This window comes from Vollenhovia emeryi, unplaced genomic scaffold (genome assembly GCF_000949405.1).
Source record: "Vollenhovia emeryi isolate VEMERY1.0 unplaced genomic scaffold, V.emery_V1.0 DF939165.1, whole genome shotgun sequence".
Taxonomy (NCBI): Eukaryota; Metazoa; Arthropoda; class Insecta; order Hymenoptera; family Formicidae; genus Vollenhovia; species Vollenhovia emeryi.
Genome location: NW_011967201.1, coordinates 76,980 through 86,995, shown reverse-complemented (window position 1 = coordinate 86,995; position 10,016 = coordinate 76,980). Strand labels below are relative to the sequence as shown.

At 37.5% G+C, this 10,016-nt stretch overlaps 1 protein-coding gene across 1 annotated transcript in view; it reads left to right on the top strand.

Annotated features, from left to right (window-relative positions):
- Nucleotides 1–7,766, top strand: part of LOC105564441 — a 12,729-nt gene extending 4,963 nt beyond the window's left edge. Inside the window, exons 4-13 of the mRNA XM_012016799.1 lie at nt 8–188; nt 270–440; nt 515–706; nt 2,652–3,349; nt 3,953–4,729; nt 5,070–5,309; nt 5,390–5,766; nt 5,991–6,242; nt 6,328–6,505; nt 6,819–7,766. Of these exons, the coding sequence (XP_011872189.1) occupies nt 8–188; nt 270–440; nt 515–706; nt 2,652–3,349; nt 3,953–4,729; nt 5,070–5,309; nt 5,390–5,766; nt 5,991–6,242; nt 6,328–6,505; nt 6,819–6,860 (3,108 nt within the window). The 3' untranslated portion in view covers nt 6,861–7,766. The remainder of the gene's footprint in view (nt 1–7; nt 189–269; nt 441–514; nt 707–2,651; nt 3,350–3,952; nt 4,730–5,069; nt 5,310–5,389; nt 5,767–5,990; nt 6,243–6,327; nt 6,506–6,818) is intronic.
- Nucleotides 7,767–10,016: the final 2,250 nt, after the last annotated feature.

Below are 10,016 nucleotides of genomic sequence, written 5' to 3'. Positions count from 1 at the left end.
TGTCATAATTGTAGATTTCGACACGGACGACGATTTCGATCGAGCGTTGGCGGTGCCGGTGAAACCAACGACATCCAGAGCGCCGGAAGAAAGTCATGATCGCGGTAGCGGTGCCTCTCCGCAAGCAGATCAAATGGGTACGAAGCAGGTCGTGAAAAAGAAAAAGCAGCATATGGAAGACTACCTCGGTAAGCTTGAAAACGGAACGTTTAAATATTCGTTAACGACTGAGATGATGGTGACTGTCACAATTGTATGTTACGACATAGACATAGATGTAAACATAGACGACGAAGACGATTTTGCGATGGCGGTGTCGATGGAATCAACGAAATTCAGCGCGCCGGAAGGATGCGTTAACGGCGTCTCTTCACAAGCAGATCAGACTGGTACAAAGATCGTGAAAAAGAAAAAGCAACGTACGAGGAAAAGCGACATGGGTAAGTTTTGAAAATGGAACGTTTAAATATTCGTTAATGACTGATTGATGGTACTGAGACTGTCACGATTGTAGGTTTTGACACAGATGACAATGTTGTCGATCAAGCGTCGGTGTCGGTGTCGGTGTCGGTGAAACAATCGAATTTCGGCCCGCCGGAAAGCTACGGCAAACGCAGTAGCGGCGCCTCTTCGCAACCCGATCAAACAGGTACGAAGCGAGTCGTCGTGAAAAAGGAAAAAAGGGGTGCGAGAGAAGACTATACCAGTAAGTTCGAAGATAGGATATTTGCGTCACTCACGAGTGAGATTGACAGAATGAAGGGTGTCGCGAGTATCGGTGGCTACGCTGATCGGTGGCTACGCCGAGCTACGCTCAACGGAAGGAGCTGCTCTGCAACTGTTATAAAAATGTTGAATCTGATTAGCGTATGTTGTGTGCCCAAAGAATATTTTGTATGTGCAATCGTGGCAAAAAGTAGCTTAAATACAACCTGGACGAATATATATGCTCTTCTCATGTAGTTTGGGCAATAAAGTAGAAAGGCTGACAACCCTTATCGACGCGCAGTTCACAAAAATCGAAAATATACGCGTAGACAACATCGTTATACTGTTATTGCGACAAATATTGTCATGTGCCTCGGTGGTCGAATTGGCGAGACGCCCGCCTAGAGTGTAGGGAGGTTCAGATTCAAACCCTGGCTGAGGTAATCCTTTTCGCAATAAATTGTCTGTATTATTAAAAGATGCCAGGTACGGTTAAAAAAATACAGACGTTAATAAAGTAGAATGTTACTAAGGCCCGGTTTCACCGACGTCGCTTTAACTTTAAGTTTAGCTTAATTTGTTCTTTGTCTCTTTCCAACTGTTACCTTAGAAAGAGACAAACATGAATTAAACCAAGATTGAAGTTGAGCGACGTTTGGCGGAACCGAGCCTAAGAGAATGTTATCGCGTAGAATGTTTGTATTAAGAATTCAGAAATGTACTTTTAATTTTTCCATCCGTTTTCACCAACGTCGTTTAACTTTGATCTTCTTTCAATTCAACCTTCGCTCTCTCTAAGGGGACAGTTAGAAAGAGGCAAAGGATAAGTTGAACTAAGATCAAAGTTAAGTGACGTTGACGAAAAACCGGGATTAGTTATGTGAATCAATGCGATTACACTTTCTTCCTAACTTCACAGTTAAGTTTCATTGCAAGTTAAAATTCTTATAATTTGTGATTGCTTCAGTGAAACGACTCCGAACGCTTTTTTTTACAAGTCTCCGAACATACGCATGTGCGAACAACGGGTAAAATTTTTTATAAATTCCCAATATTTCAAAAATAGGTACATACTAAGCTCCCTTAATCCTAGCTGAATCTGAGAGCGTACTCCAATCAGACTCACGAATTCTACGACAGTTGCAAGGCAGCCTTTTCTGCTGAACGCAGCCAATTTTAACTAGGACAATACCGATCAATCGTGCGCGATGTCGGTGAAGAAAGAGGAATTGTGACGTCTATTAAGCTGACACAGCCACTTCAGCACAATCGAATGAAACTTGTACAGAAATTTTGTGCTCTTTTGTTGCTAATTTGTTGCTCAATTCCCGATTTTGTTGCTCTAGCTGACTCGGAGAAAATAGTGGTTGTGCTAACTTTAGATTAAACACTCATAAAAAACATATATTTAAAAAAAGAAATAAAAAAACAACATATTTTTTAGAGCAAATTTGTTGCTAATTAGTTATTGTATTCTTGATTTTGTTGCTCCACCCCTAACCCTCGAAAACCACCCCCTAGCTCTCCTACACCGGCACAACACCTTAAAACTGAATTAATGAGATATTTCGATTGAAGACTGTTCATCGATTTTGTTGCACGCCACTCGTGATGAATCTGATTTCGTTGCTTCACCCCTAACCCTCGAGAACCACCCATAGCTATCCTACGCCAGCACAACACCTGTGCCCTCATCAGATATCTCGATTGAAGACGGTTCTTCAATTTTGTTGCTCTAATCAGATATTAGTGCACAGTTTTACTAGGCTAGTGTGTGCTAACTTTAATCTAAAGTTTTCTCCGAATCGGCTGGAGCAACGAAAGATCACTCTGTATAAGTTTTATTCGATTTTGCTGAAGTGTAGACGTGGAATTGTGTATTCCGGAAGAATGCTTAAGATGTCTTGAAGATGTTAAGCCTTTATCGCCAAACTCATTTTTAGGCTACTCTAATTATCGCAAGCTGCAAGTTGTGAAACACTGGAAAGAAGAACCATTAGTTTATTTCAAGCCATGGACTGATAGCTATTCAGAACCCACGAAGAATTATCATCCCGACAACGCAGCCTTGCCTTCTACATCGAGGGTGTTGCAGCCAGCCAAGTTCTTAGGTTCCCACGCGCAACCCCCGTTAAATGCTAATTTCAAACCGCCAGTTCCTATTTTATCACCGCCAAAGTTACAATTGGTCCCGGGGCCGCTGACATTTGACTGCCATTATGAGAAAATGAAACGAGTACGGCAATATGTGGACGCGTTACGATCGCCGTTTGGCGAATACGGATCGAATGTGTCTGTGAGTGCAGAGGCTTTGTCAAGGTTACCGGGCCCATCAAATGACAAAAGCGCATCTCGCGATGTACCACTGTCTCCTCGGACGGCAGTGCGAGCAGTCTCGCGCGGCGCGTTAGAGCGGCCGACGAGCGCGGACATGATAAATGCTAATCCTTACGCCCCGCATTTTGGCGAATTCTGCGCCCAGGATATGTTCTCTTCCGATATATTCCGAGCGGCAACTGGAGAAGCAGCCGGTGTAAACGTGGCGGACCGCCAAAGAGCGGGCGGCAGCATGGCTTGTTACAACGTTCAGGAAGCGGGCATCGCGAGTACATCTCAGATCGGCAACAGGGGAAGTGAAGAGGTAAACACGCGCGTGTACTTTTGGCGCAGTTTTACCAAATTCACCTGGAAACGTGCGTCCCGTCTTCGATTTTCGGAAAATGGAAAATTTACGAGAGGGGCGGGGGGTAGTGGATGATGCGGAACATGCTGCGTTGTTTTCAAACGTTACCGCTCGACCGAGAGTGCTCGCGAGAGCAATATTTATATTTATGTGTTACGATGCCCTTTTCCGCGGCGATACGCGCATCCCCGTGTCTTTACACGTCGTGTTTAACGTCGGTCGTGTCGCGTGTTCAATTTCAACCGATTATTCAAATTTTTCCACGTGACGGTGTTGATCCGCTGTCTTACGCAGTTCCAGTTCTACAATCGACACGTTAAAGTCGTAAGGGACGTGTAATATTAATGATGCTCAGAAAATCAGTACGGAGCCCGAATGTTGCGCAGGTTGGAGTTTTCAATTTATTCTCGCCTCTGTAAATTTCCTCTACGAGCTCACGTTTCAGGAGCTCTCGTAAGCTTACGATAGACTCGGTTTATGTTTCAAATTGATCATTATGACAGATATTGTGTAGCTTTCTTATTAACGTAATTAGATGTTAATTGGTAATTTTCTTTGCAGCATTTTGTGCCACCGGTGGGTTCTAGACCTCAAATGTTAAGCACAATAAAATACAATGACATAGCACAGATAGGTACAGAGGAAGTGAAAGTGAAGTTGGAGGTAAAAAGCACAGCAGATGAACAAAACGCTGGAAACTCCAGTGGCGCCACAAGCAAAGGAAAGGAGGGCAAAGGAGTGTTTCCTAACGAAAAAAATACTCACAGAAAAATAGTATTAAATGAGAGGGCTAATAATATCTACCTGAAATTATTGCCCATGTTCTCAACTGTAAAAACTCGATTTATTAAAGAGTTATGTCACGATTATGTTAAAGAATACAATAATTTTAAGGAAGAGTCGTTGTTGGAGGGCTTGATTGAGACACTGCTCAGTTGTGGCCAATATAATCTGAAACCGATCAAGCCAGCTCCAGTGGTGGAAGAGGTCGATCCATCTTACGACATGAATGAGCAATACGCTGACTTGTTGACGATATTCCCTGAAGCAGATCCTGTTTATTTAAGAAAAGTCGTCGAGGACATGCACGGCGATAACGAAGAAATTAAAAAGTTTGTCCAAACGACATTGGAAAAGCCAGATTATCCAACAAGGGCGCAATATCTGGCTAGGAAGAAGATTACGGAACAGCAGAAGCAGTACACTACGGATTTCAAAGTTGAGCAGTTTTTGGAGATATTTCCAGATCCATTTGCATACTTCGAGAACGACAAGAGGATTTGTCAATTTAATGCGCATGCGATAGATTTTCTGAAATATTACTTCAGCAAAATGAGGGTAATTGCTTAATTTAAGATACACGTTCAGATTTCTCTCGAGTGCATCATTAATTTTAATTCCTGATTATGGATTTTCGATTGTTGTTGCGTCACAGTTAAAATTTCTAAGTTTATTATTATTGTATTTCTTCTCTACGAAACTCAGTAGCGTAATCTATTACCTTGCTTTGATTTACATTTGTTTTTTTTGTTACTTTATCGTACTGAAATAATATTTTTCCATAAAAAGTTTCTGATACATGTATAAAGTAGTAGAGAGATTTAATACCACTGTTTTGTCGTTATGTTGTCTAACATCTCGATCTTAAATAATGTACTATTAAATTTATTCTCTGCAGGTGAACACGTTGCTGAACGCATACACTAATGGTATGCATAATTTAAGCTTAACTGCAAAGGCCTTGGAAGCGTTAAACCCCGATATGAAAAGTAGACGACTAAGTAAATACAACAAGATGGGTCTAACAGAGGATATACCGTTCCTTCAAGAATGTGCTTTTATACAACATAAAACAGAACTGAGACTTTATTTGAATGAAATGAAAGAAAAAGAAGAACAGGAATTTAATGAGCTTAAAGTACGAAATGTTCTAAAATGGGAATCAAAACTATTTTGCTCTTTAGATGGATTGTTAGTTTTTGTATTTCTTTCTTTCAGTTAAAAAATGAATTGCTCGAATGTCACTGCTGCTTCGACAACGAATGTATGCCATCAAAGTGCTCCACGTGTGAAGATGGCCACGTATTTTGCAATTCGTGCATAGTACGGGGCACGGACGTGGTCCTAGGAGACGGCAACACACGTGTGGACTGCTTGTTAAACTGCGGATGTGAGTTTCCTATATCTGTGCTTCAGCGAGTGTTACCACCGACAAAATTCAGTATACTGCTTTGCAAGCGGCAAGAAGCGGAGGTAATGGCCGCTGGAGTCGAAGGCTTAGTGTCATGTCCATTCTGTCACTTTGCATCTATACCACCACCGGAAGATAAGGTTTTTAGATGCCTCAATCCGGAATGCATGAAAGAATCTTGCCCGTAAGTCTAATCCTAACGTTATTACTGTGCAATTTTGATTTAATCGATTTTTGTTGTCATGAAATCCTATGGTCAAATGAAAGTGTCAAGTGAAGATTATAAGTTCCAAAACAGTTTAGGATACTGCATTTCAAAGTACTAGTTAGTTCAGCACTTGGAAAAGATATTAAGGAATAAGCATATGACTGCACATAAACTGCACTAATCAATTGTTTTCGTATTAGATTATGCAAGGAACTTAACCATATACCTCTAAAATGCAACGAAAAGAAAACTGAGTCTGCACGTTTGTTCTTGGAAGAGAGAATGACCGAAGCTCTGGTCCGAAAATGCTTTAGATGCAGCCGAACGTTTTTCAAGGAGGAAGGCTGTAATAAAATGACTTGTTTATGTGGCGCGCAGATGTGTTACATTTGTGACAAACCAGTGACCGATTATAGGCACTTTCAGGGTCAAGGAGCAGAAAATTCCAGTCTGTAAGTTTTGACATGTAATTAATTAGATATCAGCGTGCAATCGGGTCAACATTATCTTATCTTACGGTTTTTTTTTTAAACATAGCTGTCCATTGTGGAGTGATGACCGTCGCCTGAATGCAGAGTCGGTAATAAAAGTTTGTCAGCAAACTGTGAAGCAGATTAAAGAGAAAGATCCTAAAATTGATATAAATGTTAATGCACTTTTGCCGAAATTACCGCCTAAATCCAAGGGGCCTCATGAGGATATTCATAATGCAATGGTATTTATATAATTTGTATATTCACATAAATGCAGAATGGTCTAAAGTACGAATTACATATCTAGAAAATGTAATTTTAAACGTGAAAAAAATTGTCCATATTTTTGACGAGTCGCCAAATGCAAATTACGATTTATTTTTATTATCTATTTATCACATTATGCACAATTTCGAAAATGTAATCATTCAAAATTGACCATAAGTATACACACGTATAATAATTTCTAAAACATTAACGAATATGATTATTTTAATGGTGTATATCTGATATTTTCAATAATATGTCCGCATTTTCTTTGAAAATTATTTGCAGGTACGCGATAGAATAGAGGGGAGGCAATTTCCATATCGATGACAAGTTTGCGTCACTATTAATTATTACATTACCAGCAATTTATATTTTTTCTTTGTTTATTCTAAAATGTTATTCAATATTATGTCATATGTCATTAGAGTTTTTTTTCCATATAATTTACGAATCTGAACAAAATATAAGTAATTAATTAAGATAGAAATAGTGAGCCAAAACAGTTGCTAGTCCTATCCAATCATTTGCAGTCATATACATGATTACAAGACTGGAAGTACAAAACACAAAAACAGGTATTACATAATTCATAAATTAAGGAATTGAACAGTGAATTTATAAATTGAGGAATTGAGCCATAACAGTTTTGATTGTGAACAAAATTGGCAAGTTGAAATAAAGTGAAGTATAAAATAAAACATTAAAAGAATTTCAATTCTGATTATTTCTAATAAGTTATAAATAAAATCAACTTATATTGTTATTACCTTCAAATCAACGTTATAATCCCTTCGATTCCTCAATTTATTTATAGTTATAAATTGTTATCATAAACAGTAGGCAACTGATATTTTAACTCGATGTAATTTAGTGTTTTTTATATGATAAACGGCAAAATATTTTTTATGAGTTCACCTATGAAATATATATTTGTTCCTATTTTGTAGAAGCAATTCATAATAATATAATCCTTCTCCACTTTCAGTCAAATGCTGATGGATTATCTATTGTGTAGAGTAATTATTAGTTATTTTGTAATAGAGCACGTTGCTGCTCAACTCTTAATGCTTCCTAAATTTTCTTCCCATTATTTGTTTAAAGCGTAAAGTTTATACCCAGAAAGTATAAAGGTGCAGAGCAACAATTAAAAACTTGTTGAATAATCAAATGTTATGTGTCTGTAATGTGTATGTGTACGGTGGCATAAATATACGCGCGTTTATACATTTTAAATGCTCAATATTCCTTACTTTTGTAGACGTGATATATTTTAGATGAACGTCGCACGAACATGTATTCGCGAGGATCAGTATTCAGTAGCAAAAATTAGTAACTAACATTTACCACGATTTTTTCAGAAAAAATTTAAAAATGAGATTTTACTTATTCATTTTGTTAATTAAATTACAGCAAGATAAATATGACGCGAGTTAAGAAGAGAAAAGTACATTTTATATGTGTGTTGCTACAATTTTCTTATCTGTTAAATATGAAATTCCGTGACTCTCTGCCTTCATACTGCTGTGACTTATTAGTTGTTATAAAGGTCCCATTTACATTTTGGTATACTGGCTCGTCCGGTGTATCCGACGATCTCGAGTGACGCAGATCAAATTTCGACATAATCGAAGGAAGTATGAATATTAATTACGAACATTAATAATTTATAATTATGTCAAGGTAAATGGCGTTCGAGAGGTGTTTAAAAATTCATAGTCCGCTACCAATAATAGCTGCTCCGCAGTTATTAACATATGTATAATGAAGGTAATGCTTGGCATTTGAGGGAAACTTCTGTACGGTTAAATTTGGTCGTGCTTATATAAGTATTCCATATTTTAATTCTCGAAAAATCGAAAAATAACGGAAAACTTGAATAAATTATTTTGTATCAAGGTCAATTTTTTACCAGTACACGATAAGAACGAGGTAAGGACAGAGGTCGACATACGATAGGATAATCACAATTTCGCGATATTACTCAGGTTCGAATCCTGGCTGGGGTAATATTTTTTCGCAATAAGAATTTTAACTATTACTAATCACTTGATAAGGACCACAATCCGGATGATCAAAACTTCGTGGATGTAAGATTCACGAATAAAGTTTCCTGCCAGTTGGGTCGACAAAAATCACTTTAGATGTTAACTAAAATTTAGTTGCCACGTGCAGTTTTTAGCTATGGCAGCTATATATTTTTTTCCGTTTCCGGGAGATTCTTTAGCCTTAATTGTTTTGTTTTGATTTAATTCCCTCTCCTTATTTTAATGAGTTTTTTTCATTCAGTTGATTTCCTTCGCCAATAATTGCGCCGTTCCCGTGTCACTTCTTATCTCTGCAATGAAACTTGTTGCAAGGTTCTAGAATCTCGGCGTCTCTCCTCTGACATATCCAAAGCAAATAATTTTCCCCTGAACTCATCAGAACGTATTACTAATTATAAGTACTTCATATCTAAATCTCGCGAGAATTTTCTTATTGTCTTTTTTTCCCTTGTTTTCTTAAATATTCTGGAAACCCTTTAACAAAAGTTAACAAAAACAAAATTTCTTATACCTTTTTTGCATATCTAGAGTTTCGTATTCCATTAAACTGTGTTTGTTTTTTAAGTCAAAATATTTGTACGTAATTTCTATCGTAAAGAATCGAATCTTTTACAAGTTTTAATACTTAAATATGTTACCTTAATATATCAATTACTATAAAATTGAAATAAATAGGAGATATTTATGTCTATATATATATATATATATATATATATATATATACACGTATACACACATACATTACGTTTCAAATATTAAATTTCTAGTAAAAATTCGAATACATTTCATCCAGATTCGAGTTTATATTCTTCTCTTGGAGATAACAAATTCTTGTTTTTTTTTCTTTTCTACGAGATATTCGTGAAAGGATTATTCAAACTCACTGCAGATTCGAGTGGACCTAGATAGCCAAATATATTTGAACAGATTTCGTCAGATGTCTACTACAAATTTTGAAGGCAGAAAGACTGCAGATTGTATACAGGAACTGATATATTCGATCACATGTTGCCAGCAGAAATACAACAAGATCTGCTTACATAACTGGATCTGTTCAGTTTCTGCCGACAATTTGTTGACAGCGTATGCTTTACAGACTCTGTTGCCAAAATAAAAGCCAAATGCGGACACAGATGGCTATGGTTTTGGTATCGGTTTCTGATAAATCTCCTGCCAATCTGCTAACATTTTGTTGACTGGGTAGTGAAAATATTGTTTTTATTCGAAACTGCCTGTAAGTATTGAATCCCATCATTATATGTATATCAGTTCCGTGATGACGTATGAGACACACGTGTCTTCGTGTATCATTGTATAAAAATTTTGACACGCAACGGTGCACCGCGTTTAATATATCAAATTTTAGTAACGTTAATACGACACGCAACAACCTAGCGAGAAATGATTCGTCGGAACGATGTCAATTTGACATCAATTT